At 43.7% G+C, this 25332-nt stretch overlaps 1 protein-coding gene across 1 annotated transcript in view; it reads left to right on the top strand.

Moving 5' to 3' along the window:
- LOC111959497 (receptor tyrosine-protein kinase erbB-4-like) overlaps positions 1–22439 on the top strand; it is a 491946-nt gene extending 469507 nt beyond the window's left edge. The window contains exons 7-13 of the mRNA XM_070437633.1: positions 871–989; positions 4840–4981; positions 10476–10589; positions 10893–11019; positions 13910–13983; positions 18151–18241; positions 22382–22439. Coding sequence (XP_070293734.1) covers positions 871–989; positions 4840–4981; positions 10476–10589; positions 10893–11019; positions 13910–13983; positions 18151–18241; positions 22382–22439 — 725 coding nt within the window. The remainder of the gene's footprint in view (positions 1–870; positions 990–4839; positions 4982–10475; positions 10590–10892; positions 11020–13909; positions 13984–18150; positions 18242–22381) is intronic.
- The last annotated feature ends 2893 nt before the right edge of the window (positions 22440–25332 follow it).

Here is a 25332-nt window from a genome sequence, read left to right as displayed (position 1 = left end):
CTCTCTCTCTCTCTCTCTCTTGCTCTCTCTCTCTCTCTCTCTTTCTTTCTCTCTCTCGCTCTCTCTGCAGTGGAAGCACATTCAGGAGAGATGTCTGATAGCCATCTCAATCACACTACTGTCACTGATAGATGGGAAACAGAAATATAGCTCCACAGACTGACAGGATGTCATATGAACATCATCTCTCAAAACTATCTAGCATCACCTCAACTCTCGACTTTCAGCTCTACTCTTTAAGAAAAAAAGGTGCTTTTTAGAACATTGAACGGTTCTTTGGCTGTCCCCATAGGAGAACCCTTTGAAGAACCCTTTTTGGTTCCATGTAGAATCATTTGGTGTTCAATGTAGAATCTATTCCACAGAGGGTTCTACATGGAACCCAAAAGGGTTCTACCTGGAACCAAAAATGGTTATCCTATGGGGACAGCCGGAGACCCTTTTGGAACACTTTTTTCTAAGAGTGTTCTCTCTAGCCTCAGCTCAACTCTATGAGTCTGTTTCCTGGACACAGATGAAGCCTCGTCCTATGGACTGAAACGCCTGGTTAATGGAGAATCCCCATTAAAAATGTATTTTTTGTCCAGGACTAGGTCTAATCTGTGTCCGGGAAACTTGCCCCATGTGCGCTCTCTGAAGCCCCTTGAAAGGCCAATGTGTGTTTTGTGTTTCTGACAATAAAAATGACTTGTCTAGTCTTCATTCAGCAGATTTATAAAACTATTTTAATCTATGAAGCATCACTTATATGGATGCTCTTTCTCTCAAGCACTCCGTTTGTGGATTTGTTTGCCTTTTTGGATTCTATTCACAGTCATGTTTCTGTAATGGGAACCTGTTATATTGTGCTCTTCTGTTGTCTATCTGCAGTGACTAAGACTGTGTGTGCTGAGCAGTGTGACGGTCGCTGTTTCGGACCCTGGGTTAGTAACTGCTGCCATCGCGAGTGTGCAGGGGGATGCTCCGGACCCAAGGATACAGACTGCTTCGTAAGTACACACACACGCACACCCTTCACAAAGCCTATCATCACAAAATACAAAACCCTCCTTCCAATCACCTGTTTCCATGGTGAATATTTTCAAACCGCCATAGAGTTTTTGATTATAGACCAGCTTGTCTATTTCTTTCTTTGCTCTTCTTTTCTCTTTGTACATCAGAGCTTTTATCTTAACTGTGTCCTTTTGTGTGAATGTGAGGTTACTTCCATCAGGGGCTATTCATACTTCCATAGAGAAGGTGCTCCTGACACAAAATCTCCCTGTTTAAATCTTCTGGCTCTCAAATGGCACCCTATTCCCTAAATAGTGAACTGCTTTGGGCCAATGGGCCCTGGTCAAAAGTAGTGTGCTAAACAGGGAACATGGTGCTATTTGGGAAACAGGCATTGTTCTTTGTGGGAAAGATACCGTTAAAATCAAATTTTCTCCCACAAAGCCTTGTGTTAAATATAAAACCATTACTGTGCCCACCTCCCCGTACTCCTGTTCCTTTGTTAATCTCTCTCTCTTTTTCTCTCTCTTTCTCGCTCTCTCTCGCTCCCTCTTTATCTGTCGATTTATCCTGGCCGGATCAAACTTCTTTCCAGAGTTTATTGTATTATGTTTCATGTTGAGCTAACCTTTCTGTTTAATTAGATATTGTGAGTTCTAACTATTGATATTACACCTCTCTCTCTCAATTGTGCTGCTTTAATTGCAGTTGCACTTTTGGATAAATGGACACTTCTGACTGGAAAAACAGCCTGGATTAAACTCCAGGGATTTGTCCCAAATGACACGCTGTCCCCTTTATAGTGCACTACCTTTGACCATAGCCTTAGCAAAAGTAATGCTCTAGATAGGGAAATGAATAAGTTTGCGATGTATCTCAGATCTAAACTTTTTCACATAATGAGAGCTGCTTAGCCATTCATCATGCTAAATATTACAATACATACCACTAGATTAGTATAGAAGGGTTTGTAATAGTGATCCCAAACATGCACTATAGTACACTTGTTAAAATCAAATCAAATGTTGTTTGTCACATGCGCCAAATACAACAAGTGTAGACCTTACAGTGAAATGCTTACTTACAAGCCCTTAAGATTTAAAAAAAAGTATTTACTAAAATAAACTGAAGTAAAACATAGATAAAAAAATAAAATAAAAATAATAATTTAAGAGAAAAATGTATTAACAGTAGTGAGGCAGGGGGTACCAGTACAGAGTCAATCGGTGGGGGCACAGGTTAGTTGAGGTAATTGAGGTAATATGTACATGTAGGTATAGGTGAAGTGACTATGCATAGATAATAAACAGAGAGTAGCAGCAGTGTAAACATGTGAGTGTGGGGCGGGGGCGGGGGGGGGGCATTACAAATAGTCCGGGTAGGCATTTGATTAGCTGTTCAGGAGTCTTATGGCTTGGGGGTAGAAGCTGTTATGAAGCCTTTTGGACATGCCACTTGCCATGTGGTAGCAGAGAGGAGAGTGGCTGGAGTCTTTGACCATTCCTCTGACATCGCCTGGTATAGAGGTCCTGGATGGCAGGAAGCTTGGCCCCAGTGATGTACCGGGCTATACGCACTACCCTCTGTAGTGCCTTGCGGTCGGAGGCCGAGCAGTTGCCATACCAGGCAGTGATGCAACCAGTCAGGATGCTCTCGATGGTGCAGCTGTGGAACTTTTTGAGGATCTGAGGACACATGCCAAATCTTTTCAGTCTCCTGAAGGGGAATAGGCTTTGTCATGCCACCTTCACGACTGTCTTGGTGTGTTTGGACCATGATCTTTTGTTGTTGATGTGGACACCAAGGAATTTGAAGCTCTCAACCTGCTCCATTACAGCCCCGTCAATGAGAATGGGGGCGTGCTCAGTCCTTTTTTTCCTGTAGTCCACAATCATCTCCTTTGTCTTGATCACATTGAGGGAGAGGTTGTTATCCTGGCACCACACGGACAGGTCTCTGAACTCCGTCCATTAGTCTGTCTCATCATTGTCACTGTTGTGTCGTCTGCAAACTTAATAATGGTGTTGGAGTCGTGCCTGGCCGTGCAGTCATATGTGAACAGGGAGTACAGGAGGTGACTGAGCATGCACCCCTGAGGGGCCCCCATGTTGAGGATCAGCATGGCAGATGTGTTGTTACCTACCCTTAGCACCTGGGGGCGGCCTGTTCAGGAAGTCCAGGATCCAGTTGCAGAGGGAGGTGTTTAGTCCCAGGGTCCTTAGCTTAGTGATGAGCTTTGAGGTCACTATGGTATTCAACGCTGAGCTGTAGTCAATGAACAGCATTCTCACGTAGGTGTTCCTTTTGTCCAGGTGGGAAAGGGCAGTGTGGAGTACAATAGAGATTGCATCATCTGTGGATTTGTTGGGGCGGTATGCAAATCGGAGTGGGTCTAGGTTTTCCGGGATAATGGGGTTGATGTGAGCCATGACCAGCCTTTCAAAGCACTTCATGGCTACAGACGTGAGTTATACGGGTCGGTAGTCATATAGGCAGGTTACCGTAGGTGTCCTTGCGCACAGGGACTATAGTGGTCTGCTTGAAACATGTTAGTATTTCAGACTCGGTCAGGAACAGGTTGAAAATATCAGTGAAGACACTTCCCAGTTGGTCAGTGCATGCTTGGAGTACACATCCTGGTAATCCATCTAGCCCTGCGGCCTTGTGAATTTTGACCTGTTTAAAGGTTTTTCTCACGTTGGCTACAGAGAGCGTGATCACACAGTCGTCCGGAACAGCTGATGCTCTCATGCATGCTTCAGTGTTGCTTGCCTCGAAGAAAGAATAGAAGTAATGTAGCTCATCTGGTAGGCTTGTGTCACTGGGCAGCTCGCGGCTATGCTTCCCTTTGTAGTCCGTAATAGTTTTAAACCCTGCCACATCCGACGAGCGTTGGAGCCGTTGTAGTACGATTCAATTTTAGACCTGTATTGACGCTTTGCCTGTTTGATGGTTCGTCGGAGGGAATAGCGTGATTTATTATAATCGTCCGTGTTAGAGTTTCGGTCCTTGAAAGCGGCAGTTCTACCCTGTAATCCATGGCTTCTGGTTGGGGTATGTACGTACGGTCACTGTGGGGATGAGGTCACCAATGCAATTATTGATGAAGCCAGTGACTGATGTGGTGTACTCCTCAATGCCATCAGCCTGACTAACCGGTGTCTGTATGTAGCCTTGCTACTTTTATAGCCTCGCTACTGTATATAGCCTGTCTTTTTACTGTTGTTTTATTTCCTTACTTACCTATTGTTCACCTAATACCTTTTTTGCACTATTGGTTAGAGCTTGTAAGTAAGCATTTCGCTGTAAGGTCTACACCTGTTTTATTCGGCGCACGTGACAAATACACTTTGATTTGTTGGATTTGAAGAATCCCAGAATATTTTCCCGTCTGTGCTAGGAAAACAGTCCTGTAGCTTAGCATCTGCGTCATCTGACCACTTCTGTATTGAGCGATTCACTGGTACTTCCTGTTTAAGTTTTTGCTTTTAAGCAGGAATCAGGTGGATAGAGTTATGGTCAGATTTGCCAAATGGAGGGCGAGGGAGAGCTTTGTACGCTTCTCTGTGTGTGGAGTAAAGGTGCTTATCAATTGCTAATTACTCACTAACTCTGTGTGTGTGTTTTAGTATGTTTGTGTTTACAGCTACATAGCAATTAAGTGATAATGTGCTTGCTTGGAGAGCATAGGGCTCCCAGTGGCGATAAGAAGCTTAATGACTGTTATTTAGCTGCAAACTGCTGTGTGGACTGTGTTTCCTTGACCACCCAGCACTAGTGTGTGTGTGTGTGTGATGGTGTGTGTCCATCTGCGTGTGTGCATGTGTGTGTGTGTTTTGTCCACAGGCGTGCACCAACTTCAACGACAGCGGGGCGTGTGTGACCCAGTGTCCCCAGCCCTTTGTGTACAACCCTACCACCTTCCAGCTGGAAAGCAACCCCAGAGCCAAGTACACCTATGGTGCCTTCTGCGTCAAGAAATGCCCACGTAAGGAGTGACACACACACACACACACACACACACACACATAACATACACCCATACTTTTGTGAAATAAGGGGACATAAAAAAACGGTGACATAAGAATAAACACACATGCTACATACATACACACACGCATGACAGTAATTCGCTAAGCATCTACTAAAGAACATACATCATTATATATTATACACACACCATACACACCATTCTAGTTTGCTCATATATTAGCAGATTACAACGTTTTGCTTTCATGTTTTACAAGTGGATTTTGCTCTTCACTCGTGTTGTAGCCTTTTTCAACCACTCCACAAACAAGTCGGTTAGGACATCTACTTTGTGCATGACACAAGTAATATTTCCAACAATATTTTACAGACAGATTATTTCACTTATAATTCACTGTATCACAATTCCAGTGGGTCAGAAGTTTACATACACTAAGTTGACTGTGCCTTTAAAAAGCTTGGAAAATTCCAAAAAATGATGTCATGGCTTTAGAAGCTTCTGATAGGCTAATTGACATCATCTGCCGTATTCTTATCGGCAGACTCAACAGCCTTGGTTTCTCAAATGACTGCCTCGCCTGGTTCACCAACTACTTCTCAGATAGAGTTCAGTGTATCAAATCGGAGGGATTGTTGTCCTGACCTCTGGCAATCTCTATGGGGGGTACCACAGGGTTCAATTCTCGGGCTGACTCTTTTCTCTGTATACATCAACGATGACGCTCTTGCTGCTGGTGATGCTCTGATCCACCTCTACGCAGACGACACCATTCTGTATACATCTGGCCCTTCGTTGGACACTGTGTTAACAAACCTCCAAATGAGCTTCAATGCCATACAACACTCCTTCCATGGCCTCCAACTGCTCTTAAACGCTAGTAAAACTAAATGCATGCTCTTCAACCGATCGCTGCCCGCACCCGCCCATCCGACTAGCATCACTACTCGTGACGGTTCTGACTTAGAATATGTGGACAATATGTGGACAATTCGTCACCAGACCCACTGGCTCCAGGTAATCTATAACTCTTTGCTAGGTAAAGCTCCGCCTTATCACAGCTCGCTGTTCACCATAACAACACCCACCCATAGCACGCTCTCCAGCAGGTATATCTCACTGGTCATCCCCAAAGCCAACACCTACTTTGGCCACCTTTTCTTACAGTTCTCTACTGCCAATGACTGGAACGAATTGCAAAAATCAATGAAGTTGGAAACTTATATCTCCCTCACTAACTTTAAGCATCAGCTATCTGAGCAGCTTACTGCAGCAGTACACAGCCCATCTGTAAATAGCCCATCTAACTAACTACCTCATCCCCATATTGTTTTTATTGACTTTTTTTGCTCTTTTGCACACCAGTATTTCTACTTGCACATCATCATCTGCACATCCATCACTCCAGTGTTAGTTAGCTAAATTATAATTACTTCCCTACTATGGCCTGTTTATTGCCTTACCTCCTTACTCCATTTGCACACTATTTTTCTATTGTGTTATTGACTGTACTTTTGTTTATCCCACGTGTAACACTTTGTTTTTTGTCACACTGCTTTGCTTTATCTTTGCCAGGTCACAGTTGTAAATGAGAACTTGTTCTCAACTGGCCTACCTGGTCAAATAAAGGTGAAATAATTTTTTTTATAAAAAAAGTCAATTGGAGGTGTACCTGTGGATGTATTTCAAGGCCTACCTTCAAACTCTGTGCCTCTTTGCTTGACATCATGGGAAAATCAAAATAAATCAGCCAAGACCTGGTAGACCAGGTATGGTAGACCTCCACAAGTCTGGTTCATCCTTGGGAGCAATTTCCAAATGCCTGAAGGTGCCACGTTCATCTGAACAAAACAATAGTACGCAAGTATAAACACCATGGGACCACGCAGCCGTCATCCCGCTCAGGAAGGAGACGCGTTCTTTCTCCTAGAGCTGAAAGTAATTTGGTGCAAAAAGTGCAAATCAATCCCAGAACAACAGCAAAGGACCTTGTGAAGATACTGGTGGAAACAGGTACAAAAGTATCTATATCCACAGTTAAACGAGTCCTATATCGACATAACCTGAAAGGCCGCTCAGCAAGGAATAAGCCACTGCTCCAAATCTGCCATAAAAAAAGCCAGACTACAGTTTGCAACTGCACATGGGGACAAACATCGTACTTTTTGGAGAAATGTCCTCTGGTCTGATGAAACAAAAATAGAACTGTTTGGCCATAATGACCATCGTTATGTTTGGAGGAAAAGGGGGAGGATTGCAAGCCGAATAACACCATCCCAACCGTGAAGCACGGGGGTGGCAGCATCATGATGTGGGGGTGCTTTGCTGCAGGAGGGACTGGTACACTTCACAAAATAGATGACATCATGAGGCAGGAAAATTATGTGGATATATTGAAGCAACATCTCAAGACATCAGTCAGTGAGTTAAAACTTGGTCGCAAATGGGTCTTCCAAATGGACAATGACCCCAAGCATACTTCCAAAGTTGTGGCAAAATGGCTTAAGGACAACAAAGTCAAGGTATTGGAGTGGCCATCACAAAGTCTTGACTTCAATCCCATAGAACATTTGTGGGAATTTTAAGGCAATTCTACCAAATACTAATTGAGTGTATGGAAACTTCTGACCCACTGGGAATGTGATGAAAGAAATAGAAGCTGAAATAAATGATTATCTCTACTATTATTCTACTATCTCCACTATTATTGACATTTCACATTCTTAAAATAAAGTTGTCACGATCGTCTATAGGAGAGAGAGATGACCAAGGCGCAGTATGTGCAAAATACATCTTCTTTTATTGAAGAAGAGAGAAAACAAACAAGAAACGAACAACTATACATGAACTAACAAAATAACAAAACTGACGACCGTGAAGCTATACAAACATAAGTGCTGACACTAAACACTTAGACATAGACAATTACCCACAACCAGCTAAAGCCTATGGCTGCCTTAAATATGGCTCCCAATCAGAGACAACAATAACCAGCTGTCTCTAATTGAGAACCAATTCAGGCAACCATAGACTTTCCTAGACACCTACACKGAACACTAAACCATCTACTCTACTTAACCCCCTAAACCATACAACACCCTAGACAATACAAAAACACATACTACACCATGTCACACCCTGACCTAACTAAAATAATAATGAAAACAAAGATAACTAAGGCCAGGGTGTGACAGTTGTGATCCTAACCGACATAAAACAGGGAATTTTTGCTAGGATTAAATGTCAGGAATTGTGAAAAACTGAGTTTAAATGTATTTGGCAAAGGTGTATGTTAACTTCCGACTTCAACTGTATATAGCCTCATATATATTTCAACAAACAAACAATATTTTTAAGATACCTTGATTTTTAAACAATTTCCTCTCTTCGTCTCCCTGTTATTCATGAGCTGATCTGTTATCTGTATAACCATCAACTCTATTTTGCCACATAGGAGATATTCTGTCGTGAGTTGGACATTATCTAGCAAGTTTAGCCACTTTGATCATTTTACTTTTGCTTGACTGTTGTTACAAAGTTTGTATGTTTCGACAATGCTATAGCCTACTTGGGGTATCAAGATAGCCAAGGCCTACTGCTGAAATGCGCTGAATTAATTGAGGAACATGATAGCGCTTAGCATTTATGAATTCCCTCTAACACAATTCATAACGATGTCATCGGTGATCTAAGTTACTCTATCATTACTAAATATCAGTTTCACTTGCTGTGAAATCTTTATATAGTGGTGCAGCAAAACTGGCAATGTGACGTAGTGACAATCTTATTTTGGGAGAACACTGGCATGGTGACCATATCTTGGTTTTAAACGCAATTTGCTGTGTACAAATTATTCTAATTATGTTTGCTCTGACAAAAATTGGCCTGCGGCTGAACATAGTTGCCTACCTTTGGCCTAGGCCTTGACTCATCATCACTAGCGGAGCAGAGCAGGCTGGTCATTCTCATGAATTACCAAGGGCCTCAGGATATTGATTCATTTCTCAAACCTCTTTTTTTAAAGTCTGAACTTTTTTCCCTGAGGAATGCAGCGAGAAACTTCCTCGATCATCTCTACTTAGCCCCCTCTTCACATCTCCCCTTCATCCTCCCCTTCCTTTGAAGCAGCCATTTCCTCCACTGATTTAAACTGTCTTTCCCTCTTCTCTCCTCTCCTCTCCTCTCCTCTCCTGGGGCGTGTGCCTGGCACTCTGCTAGGAGCTCTGGCTCCTAACAGGAAGAGAGAGTGAGGGGTGTGCTGCCTCTAATGCAGCCCACTACTGATGAAGGACCACATGGATCAGACTTATTAGGGCACACCGTAGCGAATGTTTTTTTAACAACAAAAACAAAATGTTTATTATTGGACAAGTTCAGGTAGTCCCTCCCCATTTCAGTCTGATTAGTTATTTTTGGTGTTTAGTGATGACCCAGGCTCTTTTATTTCCTGCACTGCCACAAGGACCCCTGAAGAGGTACCTGTCATTTTGGTGTCCACCTCCATGCCTGAGGCTGTGAGAAAAGCAATCATTGGTCCCCTACACTCTCATTTGATGTGTATTTCTATCCCTAAACTCCTTCCTCAGTTCAGACTATCAGATGTTATACCAGCAGGGCCAAAGCAGTAAAGTAGATATGCGCTCACCTGGAGAGAACAATAAAACAATAAAACAAGATAAAGAGAACAAGGAACATCTTTAATCACAGGAGTCATCTTCAGGAGCACAGCAGCAGTAGTCACGTTCCACTGCTATTCATTGCCTTCAAGTCTCATAAGGAAGACATTTATTTACATTTAACGATGACTGCACTTCCTGATTTGAACTTGTTTTTCATCATTGCTCATTAAGAAATGCTAGCGGTCATGACTGAATGCAAACGAGAGTTGTCTTGGGGGTGTGGTTTAATGTGGGTGTTTCTTGGGTGTGTCTTTGCTATTAAATCACAACGAACAAGGACAGTAGATTTGAGTTTAAACATTATTGAAAGCAAGCTGGCAAAGAATTGTACCATTCCATTGGTCCCCCTAAGGAGATGTCACCGGGCCATGTAAAGCAAACTCCCCCAGTCTTTTTCCAGAAAACACGGTGCCACCATGTGTTAATAGGCAAAACGGGATGATTTGTTGACATAATTGTAATCCAAAACAAACCCTCAAGTATGTCATGATGCGATCACTTACCAAACTCTGTTTTGGACAAGACTGGCTTCATGACCAAAATTATCCTATTAACACTTTGTAGTCAATTTTGACACTAGAATGAATTATTTTGACTCATATCGATGCCACATAGGCCATTTAAAACCTGAGACGTTGGTTCTAAGGGGCAGTTGACCTTTAAACCTCCATGGCTCACATATCAATACCAGTTCAAATCACTCTGTTCTCATGCAACCTGTTCCACAGATTACATCCATAACATGTTTCCCAGTGGGTACTGCCTTGGAATTGCTCTGACACATACTATTTTTAACTCTATGTTTGCTGTTCCAGATAACTTTGTGGTGGACCACAGCTCCTGTGTGAGGGCTTGTCCCAGCAACAAGATGGAGGTGGAGCAGAACCGCATCAAGATGTGCATCGCCTGCACTGACATCTGTCCTAAAGGTGTCCAGTCCTGCACCGTCCTGAACCCTATCATCCTGTCATTCACATCCAGTTTATTCATCTGGTTGATTGGATGTAGTTGGGGTTGAGCTGTGGTTATGTTGTGGTTGTGCTTGACTATGGCTTACCCACTGCTCCAACCTCTCCAAACTCTGTGTATCTTCTTGTGACTGTCTGTTCCATATGAGTATTTCAAAGTGTTTGGGATAAAGCCAGAACACACATTTCCATTTAATTTTTGGGGAATATTTGACCAAGTAATCTTCTTCTCCTTCTTCATCTACATCTCCTTATCTGTTTTAGCTTGTGACGGTATAGGTACAGCCAGTCTGCAGTCAGCCCAGACTGTGGACTCCAGCAACATAGACAAGTTCACCAACTGTACCAAGATCAATGGAAACCTGGTCTTCCTCATCACTGGCATTAAAGGGTGAGAGCAAAACACACACACACACACACACACACACACACACACACACACACACACACACACACACACACAACCACAAACACCACACACACACAACCACACACACACACCAACACACACACACACACACACACACACACACACACACACACACACACACACACACACACACACACACACACACACACACCAGGTACCTTCTGTTCCCAACCACACAACACACTTTAGGATCAGTGTTCCATGTCTCGGCACAAAAGCCATGGACCTTGTAAAATAAACTGAAAGCTTACTTGCCAAATTGACTGAATTGAAATGGAACTGACCTTTCTATTTTTAACCTATCCACATTATAATTGGAAGAGGATGTGTAAACTCTAACATAGCCTATTAGAACCTCTAAAAATCTAAGCTGGTGGGGGGGGGGGGGGGGTTTAAGCTAACATGGAAGACGTCATGCAATGGATCGTTTAGCGAATTTGATTTGGAATTTTAGGACCCCTTTAGGTATCTCAAAAAATATTAACAAATGATTAGATCAAATATAGAATTTTGCCATTACTACTGTCGTGTCTTTGGCATCATTAAAGGTGAAGACTGTTATTTTATCAAATCAATTCTCTGTAATTATTATTACGTGATTAAACTAATAATGTAAATTTAATTAACTAGGAAGTTGGGGCACCACGGAAAATCTTCAGATTACAAAGTTATACTTTTCCGAATATAACTCTACAGATATTTTAATATCTGATCAATTAGTCTTCTATTAATTAATTATTCTTTACCTCACGGCAGTCTCATCCATAAACCAATTGGCTTAATAATTGATTTACTAACTAACTAAATAATCACAGAAATGCATAAACAAACAAACAGTAGATATTGGTTACTAACAATGATAGGGAAGATCCCCTAGTGGGCTAAACCAATATGACGGCTTGGTGGACAAAGAGAAGGGGTGTGGACTGAGAGAGCGGGAAAGACAAAATGGATCACTACACACAGTGGATAATTATATTCATTGAAATGCTAATCCTTTGCTCGCTCATTCTGGAATAATTGCTATCAATATATTTATGCCATTATGTAGTTGTTGTCTTCTCTGTTGGAATCGTTGGTCAGTTCATCAGAGATTCTCTGGCTACTCATGGTGGCGGCTCCTGATAGTGTCTGTTGTAATGGATACGTTGTTCCATTGTTCTTAGAATAGATGTTTTGGTGGTTGTCGGTATTCGCATCCCAGGTTTACATAATTTCTAGCCGCAGACTAGTAATTAGTATCTAAGATTTGCTCTTATTCTGTAGGGATCGATAGTCTCAGAGTTGAACCATTTCCAGCCGTGTAGCCAATGTGGTATGGTTAGGAATTCAACAACCCTTGCAACTTTAGCTTACACTGAGGTTTTTGTGGTCTTAACTATTCACAATCACAGCTCACGCTGTGGGTTTGCTTAGTCTGAAGAGGATTTTCTTAGGAGAGGCTTTTATTCGTAACAGTAGAAGAGGGCCGTATGAAATCCTTTGTTCACTCTGTGGTCTTTCTCTCTTCAAAAAAGGGGAAGAGAGTCTCTGCCAGGAATTTACGACCTGAGATAACAGAACCTGGGTGTAGGAGAGAGTGAGAGAGGGGGAAGCCACGATCTACGTCATGACATTACTATAGCCCATAGAAACGCATTGAATAATACATTCATAAACGGTAAAAAAGACAGTCAAAAAATTCATATTAAGGAATAAGGTCTGGAAATGTCTTCTATATCTAGGAGATATAAGAAAGCTCAGGAAATATATATATTTTTGGATATATATTTAACCTGTTATTTTTGTTGGCACAAAGCTAACAAAAATACCACTAATCGTTTGTATGGGTTACACTTAGTTTGTAGCTCTGTTCGGACGCTACTGACAGAAGTTGGCACATCAGCGTTATCGACTTCAGACAAGTTGTGAAGTAAAGCGGATATAACCATCATGTTTGTGACAGTCTACCCTTTCCATAGAGTGATCATAATAGTGTGTAGGCCAAACCGTGTAGCGTTACAGACGTTTTCGTGGTCTGACAAACACCTTCCACTGCAGAAGTTGAAGACCAACCCATTGTGGATTGAGACGCAGCCCATGCAGAAAAATACTGATATCTCTAGCTTAAACTGACTGATTTTGATGGGGTATTTTTTATTATGTGACTCAGATTGACGCATGGGTGGATTACCTAGAAAGGTCACTCCAAACACATTTTTGTTAAGCGCTGCTGTTTAACTGATTAAACAAAGCTTAGCCATGAAGTTTGTCTGAAATTTATGTCAAGAAGTCAAGAAAGTTTACCAGCAGCCAGTTGCACTTGCCACACTGGTAGCCTATTCGCGGGTGCTTTTTCAAATCTTGTGTCAGGTACTCCAGTGAGTATCATTGGCTCCAATGAGTGTAGTTTCCTAACTATTGTACTGTATTTACGTAATTCAAAATGTGTTTATTCTGTTGTCGCGGACCCCCTGCAATAGCTCCAGAGGACGTGGACCCCCAGTTGAATAACCCTGCTCTCGACAGCTCGCCTCCCTGTGATATGAGAGAAACAGTGGTTATGTGGGTGGCTTGACCGCTTTCTGTTTCTAATCCTAAATATTTGTCTCTTTCACTTTGTTTCTCTCTCGCTCATTCTCTCTGTTTCCTTTCTTTCTCTCTCTCACCCCTCTCTCTTTTTCTCTCCCCTCTCTCTCTCTTTCTCTCCCTCTCCCAATCTCTCATCCCGCTTCATATTTGTCTCTCTCGCTCTCTCTCGCTCTCACTCTCTTTCTCTCTTTCTCTCATCTCTCTCGCTCACCCCTCTCTCTGACTCTCTCTCTCTCTCTTCCATCTCTCTCGCTCTTTCCTCTCCCTCTCTCCCTTACAGGGATGTGTACCACAACATTAAAGCTTTGGAACCAGAGAAGCTGAATGTGTTCCGGACTGTTAGGGAGATCACAGGTGAGACACATTATAATTGTATTTAATTAACACAGTCAAAAAGTCATAATTATGGCTAAACCATGTCCACAATGCATCTTCTTAAGTCAGTTAAGAACAGATATCCAATTAAAATAAATATACATTTCTGATACCATGTCATTCAGTCTTTTCTAATTGTCCTTGGGAAAATATACATTAACTGACCAGGTGAATCCAGGTGAAAGCTATGATCCCTTATTGATGTCACTTGTTAAAATCCACTTCAATCACTGTAGATGAAGGGGAGGATACAGGTTAAAGAAGGATTTTTAAGCCTTGAGACAATTGAGACATGGTATTGTGTATGTGTGCCATGCAGAGGGTGAATGGGCAAGACAAAATATTGAAGTGCCTTTGAATGGGGTATGGTAGTAGGTGCCAGGCGCACCAGTTTGTGTCAAGAACTGCAATGCTGCTGGGTGGTCCACCACCCAAAGGGCACCCCCCAATGGGCATCCAGCCAGTTTGACACAACTGTGAGAAGCATTGGAGTCAACATGGGCCAGCATCCCTGTGGAACTCTATGAACCTCTTTTAGAGGCCATGCCCTGACAAATTGAGGTTGTTCTGAGGGCAAAGGGGGAGGTGCAACTCAATTTTAGGAAGGTGTTCTTCATGTTTGGTATGCTCTGTGTATATATATAATGTATGGTGTAATGTTTTAGAGAAAGACATGCAGGCCTACTGTAGAAATCCCCCTATCCATGCATCTTGAAATTATTCTGTTTTATTTTGTTTTGCCCTCATCAAATGTGCATGGTGTTCCCTCTCTTACAATTTGACTCAGTATAAAGGGGCCTTGTGTGTGTTTGCTGTTTCCCACAAGACACCATACACCAAAGACAAGCTGAAAGAGTATGATGAATTGGGATGAGATGAGGGTCTCTCTATCTCTTCTCCCATGGGGATCTAGAACTCCATGCTTCATAGCTCTATAGTTTCACACGGAGCATGAAGGGGGGTCCGTAGTGTGTGTGCGTGCGTGCATGAGTGCGTGGGTGTGTGCGTGAATTAATGTAGAGTGAATCCCCCTTCCTCCTCCCTTCCTTTCCTCCCCTACTCCTGCTCCCCCTCATCCCTTCATTCCTGTGACAGAACGTGAGCTGGTACAGCCAATAACTGCCTCCCAAATGGCACCCCATTCTCTGTAGAGTGCACTCCTAAATAGGGAATAGGCTGCCATTTGGGACACAACCCTGTAGACCCATGGCCAGGCATGCATGGCACCCTTATCACCCTCTGTCACACACAAACACACATACATACAGGCATTGATCACACCCACACTACACACACACACACACAACACACACACACACAACACAACACACACACACACACACACACACACACACACCACACACACACACACACACACACACAACACACACACACACACACACACACACACATACAGGCATGCATGGCACCCCTATCACCCTCTGTCACACACAAACACACACATACAGGCATGCATGGCACCCCTATCACCCTCTGTCACACACAAACACACACACATACAGGCATGCATGGCACCCCTATCACCCTCTGTCAACACAAACACACACACATACAGGCATGCATGGCACCCTATCACCCCCTGTCACACACAAAACACACACACATACAGCATGCATGTACCCCTATCACCTTGTCACACACATCAACACACACACAGGCATTGATGCACACACACACACTTATACATACATACAGGCATTGATGCACACACACACACACACACACACACACACACACACACACACACACACACACACACACACACACACACACCGTCATCCCTTCTGCTTCAACCTAGGGGTTACCATCTCTGAATTGTATAGCTCTCAGATGACAGTCAGTGTAGGAGGCTACCATCTCACCCTACATCTCTTCTCCTGCCAAGTGTTCTTCTAAAACATAGCCCCTTGTTTTTATCTCCTTCCACGAGGTCAGTGCAGGCTTATCCAAACAGTACGGTCGGTGGGCCATCCACTGAAGCAATTTAGCATAAGTGAGGTTCCCAGTGCATGGCTTTGACTGTAATCATTGGTGCTTTAAAACTCTTAACCCTTGATCTGGTGCCTGTGGCCCTCCTCTCTGTAAGGCAATACTGGGTAATTTGTCTTTCGCATGGATGCGCCAGTAATGTGGCACTCAGTGAACCTAAACCCCCACTCTACTCTACTCTAGAAGCTCTAGCATGCTCGGCTACTGACTCCATCCTTTCAGCAGTTGTTTACTGCCCACAGGGGGTTAGAGAGAGAGAGAGAGGAAAATAGATATAAAGAGAGAGAAGAGTAAGAGAAAGAGGGAGAGCGAGAGAATAAGCTGAGGAGATATACAGTAGAATATAGAATAAGGAGAACACCCACAGCTAGAACAGAACTTCCTGTACAGTACAGCACCTTTAAATAGATATGCTGAGTGTTTTACCTGTTGACAAATGGCTAGCGGTTAAGAGTGTTGAGCCAGTAACCGAAAGGTCACTGGTTTGAATCCCGAGCTGGCAAGGTGGAAAAATCTGCCGTTCTGCACTTGAGCAAGGCAGTAAACCCCCAACAACAACTGCTCCCTGTGCACTGATGATGTGGACGTTGATTAAAGCACCCCCCCCGCACCTCTCTGATTGGGTTAAATGCGGAAGACACATTTCAGTTGAGTGCATTCAATTGTGCAACTGACTAGGTATCCCCTTTCCCTTCCCTATTGCTGCTGTTTGTGTAAAGCTGTTAGCCCAGGAAGGCAGGCAGGTACTTGTTAGCACCATTAGCAAGATGAAGTGATGAAGCGCCCTGCCCACCTCTCCACCTCTCCACCTCTCCTATCTCTCCTACTCTCCACCTCTCCTCCCTAGCTCTCCTTCCCACCTCTCATCTCCCCATCTCCCACCTCTCCTCTCTAGGAAAAACAAACATATGCCTCTTGAGGAAAGAAGACGAGACAGGTGGAGAGAGAAAGATAGAAAGAAAGAAAGAGAGAGAGAGAATGAGTGAGTGAAAGAGAGGTGAGAGAGAGGCTTGCCATTGCTTGCTGCAATTTTGTCATTAAGGCAATTACCGTCATCAGACACTAGCTCTAACGACTCAGATAGGAGCTAATCGTTGCCATTTTATATTGGAGGTAGCATTCAAGAATGCTAATGGCATAGAAAGCAGGTTGTGATGCATTTCATTCATATACATTTGATTAAGGTTCAACTTATAATCGGTTAGTCTGATGTATAGTAATTATAGATGACTTTAGTCGCATCTGGCACTGAGCTAGATGGACCCATTGACTGCGTCCGAAATGACACCTTATTCCCTAGATAGTGCATTACTTTTGACCAAAGCCCAATGGTCCCTGGTCAAAAGTAGTGTGCTTTATAGTAAATATGGTACCATTTCAGAAGCAGCCAGTAGCTCACCCAGGAGAGAAACAGGACTGATGCCGGCAGAATGATGACGGCAGACTTGAAGGTTATCTGTCTCTTGTCAACAAGTTATAAACAAGGTTCTTTTAGGAACTCATCTCACATAATCAGACTGGGGAGATGCATTAAATCAGGGATATGAACACATGCTGATATGAGCCTCATGCCTTTCATTAGATCCTCTCATATCCCTTACCAATGTAATGAATTTGTTTAAAGCCAATCAAAATATCAGTTATGGAACTATTATGAAATGTATCCCTGGGAATATGCTGCCGTCTGGAGTTTTCAATGTTAAAGTAATTTGGGTATTTTGTGTTGTCCTTGGTCCTCATAACTTCATAACCTGTTTCCTCTCCTCTATCGCCTCTTCTCTCATCTCCTCTCATTTTCTCTTCTCTCCTCCTCTTCATCTGTCCATTCTGTTTGTCCTCTCCTGGCTGGAATGAGATTTCACCCCTCATCTCTAAATATTTAATTTATTGAATCCATTATTACATTTTCTAAATGATCCATGGTCATCAGCGCAGCAATTCATTCATCCTGCTAAATGATTTAACGCCCAGAGGCAGATACAGGAAATGCAAAAATATGTACAGTATATATCTTCATGGTCGTATATTTGACATGTTTAACTAATGTGAGTTAGGAATTTATGTGGATCTGGTAATACATCACAGATATATGATGTAATTTGATTGGCTGTGATGCGATTGGTTCTGTGCCTGTAGGTTTCCTGAACATTCAGTCGTGGCCAGAGAACATGACAGACCTGAGTGTCTTCTCCAATCTGGCAACCATAGGAGGCAGAGCTCTATACAGGTAAGAACCTACAGTACATTACTACACTACATTACTACTGTATATTAGTACAGTACATTAGTACAGTACATTAATACAGTACATTAGTACAGTACATTACTACACTACATTACTACTGTATATTAGTACAGTACATTAGTACAGTACATTAATACAGTACATTAGTACAGTACAATACTATAATACATTACTACAGTATATTAGTACAGTACATTAGTACAGTACATTAATACAGTACATTAGTACAGTACATTACTATAATACATTACTACAGTATATTAGTACAGTACATTAGTACAGTACATTCATACAGTACATTAGTACAGTACATTACTATAATACATTACTACAGTACGGACCTGAGGATCTGGCAACCATAGGATGGAGAGCACTGAACAGGTAGGTCTGGAGCACGGAGCCCTGGCGAACACCTCTCAAACATACTCTACAGTACATCATTATTGTACCATACTTTGAGGTGTGTTAAGAATGTTGCACTATTTTAACAGGAGCTAGTGATTTACCATTAGGTTGTGTACAGTCAGTCTGGCATATAAGAATGGTTGTAATGTTGTTGTTCCTTTGAGATCCCATCAGAACAACCCCATAGCTATCCAACTGGATATATATAGTCAGCTAATTTGATAGACGGAATGTCGTCACAATTAATCATGTAACATGCCAGAGCTTCCCCATGACTCCCCGCCTGCACACACACACACACACATTGTACACAGCACACACAGAGATCTTCACACACACACACACGCCCCCACATAGATCTGGCAACACACACACACACACACACACACACAACACACACACACACACAGCACACACACGACACACACACACACACACACACACCATAACATAGATCTGGCACACACACACACACACACACACACACACATAGATCTTGGCACACACACACCACACACAACATTGATCTGGCACAACAACACGCACACACACACCACACACATAGAATCTAGCACACCACACACACACACACACATAGATCTGGCACACACACAACACACACACAAACACATAGATCTGGCACACACACACACACACACACACATAGATCTGGACACACACACACAACATCAACACACATAGATCTGGCACACACACACCACACATAGATCTGGCAACACACACACACACACACACACAACACACACACACACACACAAACACACACACACACACACACACACAGCACACACACACAACACACACACACACACACACACACACACACACACACACACACACACACACCACACACACACCACACACACACACACACACATAATCTGGCACCACACACACACCATAGATTATGGGCACACACACACACACATAGATCTGGCACACACACACACACACCACACACACATAATCTGGCACACACACACACACACACATAAGATCTGGGCACACACACACACACAACACACACACACCACATATTGATTTGGCTCCCACGGCTGTTACACTCTCATTTACCCCTGATCTGTTAGCACTATGACAGCCATTATCTATTGCGCATACATGCAGGCAGACCCTAAGCTCAGAACGTCAATGACTCATTGTACGCGAGATACACACACCACACCACACACACATACACAACACACACACACACACACCACCACACACACACACACACACACACACACACACACACTCACACACACCACACACTACACCATCACACACACACACATCACCACACACACACCACCATGGAAAACTACACTTGTAATTCAAATGAAATGGTATTGGTCACATACACATATTTATCAGATGTTATTGCAGGTGTAGCAAAATGCTTGTGTTTCTAGTTCAAACAGTGCATTAATATCTAATAATTCACAACAATACACACAAATCTAAAGTAAAATAATGGAATTAAGAACTAAATATTAGGACAAGCAATGTCGAAGTGGCATTGACTAAAATACAGTAGAATAGAATACAGTATATACAGTACATATGAAATGAGTAAAGCAGTATGTAAACATTATTAAAGTGACCAGTGTTCCCGAGTACAGCAGTCACTTTAATAATGTTTACAGCAGTGGAGAGCCTGCATGTCCATCACAGCAGATTCACTGTGGGTTGAGAACTATTAGAATAGGTGATGATTTGCTTTGGTGACATTATCTAACTAGCTAGCAGTTTCTTTTCAAGATATTACTGCCGTTAACGTCATTACACGCTATTAGAGCTTCCAGTAGACATAGCAGAATATGTTAGCAAGCAGAGAGAGTGGGTGTGAGAATGACATGTTCACAATTTCAAGTAAACACACACACTCACACACTCACTCACACATCGTGGCCTATCACTAAGTGGAGAGCTGTATTCTTGTTAGTCTGAGTGCCTCTGTACACTCCCTACTCCCTCTCTTCAAGGCTCTTTCTGGGACGTAAAGACCCTTTCAGAGAGAAAGAGAGAGAGAAGGGAGAGAGAGGTAGAGTGCCTTTGGTACTCTATCTGTAGGAGCATACTGTACGCATCACAGGGATTGAAGACGCTGTCAAAGATCCCTGTTTTGCTATGTAAAGATTTACAGAGCCGTGTCAGTTGGTTTGCTAACAGTCTAACACACTCTCCATGCAGGAAGAACATAATCTGTGTATTAACTTGGAATTAATCTATTTTCTTATTACCTGCCTGTCTTTATTTTCTCTCTCTGACCTTTCTCTTTCCATCTCTACCTTATTATGTCTGTTTCTCTTTCTTTCTCCTCACCCCTTTCTGTCTGTCTCACTCTCTGTCTGTCTCACTCTCTGTCTGGTCTTTTTCATCTTCTCTCCCTCTTGTTTTCTCCTCCTCCATCTTACCTCTCACACCATTCTCTTTCTCTAACACCTCTCTCTCTCGCCCCCCCTCCTCCATCTTACCTCTCACACCATTCTCTTTCTCTAACACCTCTCTCTCTCCCCCCTCGGCTCTCCCATCTTAACCTCTCACACATTCCTCTTTCTCTAACACCTCTCTCTCTCTGCCCCCCCTCCTCATCTTACCTCTCACACATTCTCTTTCCTAACCCTCTCTCTCTCTTCCCTCCTCCATCTTATCTCTTCACATCCATTCCTCTGTTCTCTAACACTCTCTCTTCTCGACACCCCCCCTCCGCCATCTTACCTCTCACACCTAGGTCATTCTCTTTCTCTCTCTCTCTTCGCCCCCCTCCTCCATCTTACCTCTCACACAATTTCTCTTTTCTCTAAACACTCTCTCTCTTCACTCCCGCATCCTCCTCCCTCTTACCTCTACCGAGCCATTCTCTTTCTCTAACACTCTCTCTCTCGGCCCCTCCTCCATCTTACCTCTCCACAACGTTTAAATCATTCTCTTCTCTAACACCCTCTCTCTCGCCCCCCTCCTCCAATCTTACCTCTCACACATTTCTCTTTCTCTAACACGTCTCTCTCGTCGCTTCCCCCTTCCTCTCATCTTACGTTTTCACCACCCATTCTCGTTCTCCTCTCTCTCTCCGCCCCCTCCTCATCTTACCTCTCCCCATTCTCTTCTCTAACACTCTCTTCGCCCCCTCTCCATCTTACCTCTCACACCCATTCTCTTTCTCTAACACTCTCTTCTCACCCCCCTCCTCCATTTAACCTCCACACCATTCCTTTTTCTCTTCTCTCTCTTCGCCCCCTCCTCCATTCTTACCTCTCACACCATTCTCCTTTCTCTTCTCTCTCGCCCCCCTCCTTTATCCTACCTCTCACTACATTTCTCTTTTCTCTAACACCTCTCTCTCTCAGCCCCCCCTCCCCATCTTAACTCACACCTTCTCTTTTCCTCTCTCCTCATCGTTTCCCCTCTCCTCTCATCTTACTCTCAATCATGTCTCTTTTCTCTCTCTCTCTCGCCCCCCCTCTCCATCTTACCTCCAACACCATTCGTCTTCCTAACGCCTCTCTTCTCATCGCCCCCCACTCCTCCATCTTGACCGTCTCACAACAACTCTTCTCTAACGCCGTCTCTCTCTCTCGCCCCCTCCCTTCCATCGTTACGTCTCTCCCCTACCTTTCCCTTCCTCTCCCCCTTTCCTCCCCTTTTCATCCTCTTCTCCTCTCCCAGTGGGTATCTCTCCTCTTGTTGTTGAAGCAGCAGTGGATTCTCATCCTCCCAGCTCCAGTCCCTGAATGAGATTCAGTGCTGGTAACGTGTACATCACCCAAATACAGTCAGCTGTGCCTACTACAACACCGTCATCTGGACGGCTGTTTCCGAGCAGACAACCAGAAGGTCTCATACGCAAGCAACAGGACCCTAAAGAGTGCAGTGAGTCACACACACTTCACACACAACACACACCACACAGACCCAACAGCACAACACAACACACACACACACACACACACACACACACACACACACACACACCACACACCACACACACAGGGTTGCTTACACACAACAACACACACGACACCACACCACACACTCCAAGCCACGCACACAACACACACACACAGCACACCCACACACAGCAACACCCACACCAACACACACACACACACACACACACACCACACACACACACATAGAGTACAACACACAACGCACGTGCACATCATATCAAAGACACATGCCCACCACAGTGCACGTCAGCACAAGCGTGGTATACACAACCATACACACAACACTCATCTAATTTCAGTCCTAACCCAATTTTAGATTCTGGCACCTGTTTCTGATAATGTTTGTCAAACATTGTAGCAGTCAAATCTTCTAATACAATGTAGTGAGCTACAATTATGATAGAGTGCGGTGCAATTGGCTTCATGAGAGCATTCAGTTTAGCGCACTGGTTCTCCTCTCCTAACCAATATCTCAGTAGTTAGGCCATTCATGATTAATTCTGATAATCAGTTACCAACTGGTTCCTCTCCTACCAATATCTCAAGCTTAGGCATTCTTTATTTTATGTAATTCAGTTTACCACTGGTTCGATACTCCTACCAATATCTCAGCTAAGGCCTTCATTTATTATGTAATCAGTTACTCACTTGGTTCCTTCTCCTACCGAATATCTCACCCTCAGGCATTCATTTATTATGTGAATTAGTTACCCACTGTGGTTCCTCTCCTACCAATATCTCAGCCTTATGGCATTCAGTTTACACGTAGTGATAGAGCCATGGGCCAGTAACCGGAAGGTGTGCTGGATCGGGACATCCCGCGGAGCTGGGTTAATGCGGGAAGACATCATTTTAGTTAGATGACAATTCAGCTTTGGACAACTGACTAGGTTAATCATCTCTTCTCCCAAACTCCATCTCCATCACTCTCACTCCTCTTTTCTGCCTCCTTGTCCGCCCTCTTCTCGCTCTTCTCCTCACTCCTATTCTCCTCTTCTCCTTCACTCCTCTTTCTCCTCTTCTCCTCATCCTCTTCTCCCACTCCTCTTCTCCTTTTTCCTACTCCTCTTCTCCTCACTCTCTTTCCTCTTCTGCTCACTCGTCTTCTCCTCACCCTGCTTCTCCTCTTCTCCTCACTCTTCTTCTCCTCTTCTCCTCTTCTCATCAACTCCTCTTCTCCTTTCTCTCTTCTGCTCACTCTTATTCTTCTCACTTCGTTACTCTCTCCACATCTTATTCTCCCTCACTCCTCTTCTCCTCTTCTCACTCCTCACTCTTTCTTATCCTCTCTCATCACTCATCACCGTTCTCCTCACTTTCCGCTCTCCTCACTCCTCTTCTCCCTCACTCCTCTTTCGTCACTAATCTTCTTCTCCGCACTACATCTTCTCCTCACATCCTCTTCTCCTCACTCTCACTCATCTTCTCCTCTTCTACTCACTGCTTCTTCCCCGCTTCTCCTCACTCCCTCTTTCTCTTCCCTCTTCTCCTTTTCCTTCTCTTCTCCTCAACAGTCTTCAGGTGTCACAAACTGTTAGCTGGCTGACTTTGAGAAGTCTGGACTGTGTCCTAATGAGTCAAGCAGTTCCCTTCACTGTGTGTGTGTGTGTTGTGTGTGTGTGTGGTGTGAGTGCGTGCTGCGTGCGTGCGTGCCTGGCGTGCGTTGCGTTTATGGTGGGCGTGCGGTGCGTCGCGTGGCTCCTGTGTATTTGATGTGTGTGTGTGTGTGCGTGCGTGCAGGCGTGTTCCTCGTTATTTATGATGTGTGTGTGTGTGTGTGATGTGTGTGCGTGTGTTGTGTGTGTGCATGCAGGCGATGTTCCTGTGTATTTGTTGTGTTTGTGTGTGTGTGGGTGTGGTTACCTAGCCATATGCACAAGGGGAAAGACCAGCGCTCTACCCCCAGCCTGCTACTCCCTACTCATGTAGGGTTTTTTATGCGGAATGTGTAGTCAACCTCCTTTGGATAAGGAGTAGAAAATAGAGACGGTACGCTCTCGTGAAGTGTTATCCATCGCAAACTCACTTATATTAACTACTTAGCTACGGCCCTAATCCATACCATAATGCACTACCTTTAAGATGCTACACTATAGTAATAAGTCAGCATTTTAAGTAGTGCATTTTTCTATGTAAGGGAATAGAAGGCGCTATTTGGGGATGCCAGCTTTCATCCACATGTTTTAGGCCCTCGTCTTGTCTTATCCATGAAACACGGGGATCGAAACAAAACGCGACCCGGGGCGGAGGGTCTTTCTTCGCTCTTTTCTCTTAATTTCTTCATTCAGAAGTAGGATGGTTGTGATGCATGATGGGATTGTCTTCCGTTGACGTCGGCCCATTGTTGGACTAAAGCCTCTCTCGGCTCTGTTACTTGGCTCGTTTGACCGTCCCGCTCGGCGTCTCCTCCGCGTTTCCCTGAAAAAGGACCTGGCTCAGGTCTTGAGACGTCAAATAGATCCAAACTGTGTGGTTTTCCATGGGAGTCAGAAACTTTTGGATGTCGGCATCATTTTATCCCATTGCTGTATCGTTTAACAACTCTCTATCTTCTGTCCTCTTCTCTCCTTTCTCTCTTTGTCTCTCTCTCTCTCTCTCTCTCTCTCTCTCTGCTCTCTCTGTCTCTCTCTCTCTCTGCCTCTCTCTGTCTCTCTCTTGTTTCTTCTCTCTGTCTCTCTTCTCTCCTCTGTTCTC

The sequence above is a fragment of the Salvelinus sp. IW2-2015 genome, linkage group LG36 (genome assembly GCF_002910315.2).
Source record: "Salvelinus sp. IW2-2015 linkage group LG36, ASM291031v2, whole genome shotgun sequence".
Lineage (NCBI taxonomy): Eukaryota > Metazoa > Chordata > Actinopteri > Salmoniformes > Salmonidae > Salvelinus > Salvelinus sp. IW2-2015.
Note: the sequence above shows the minus strand (reverse complement) of the source record. Positions and strands in the feature narration are given on the sequence as shown.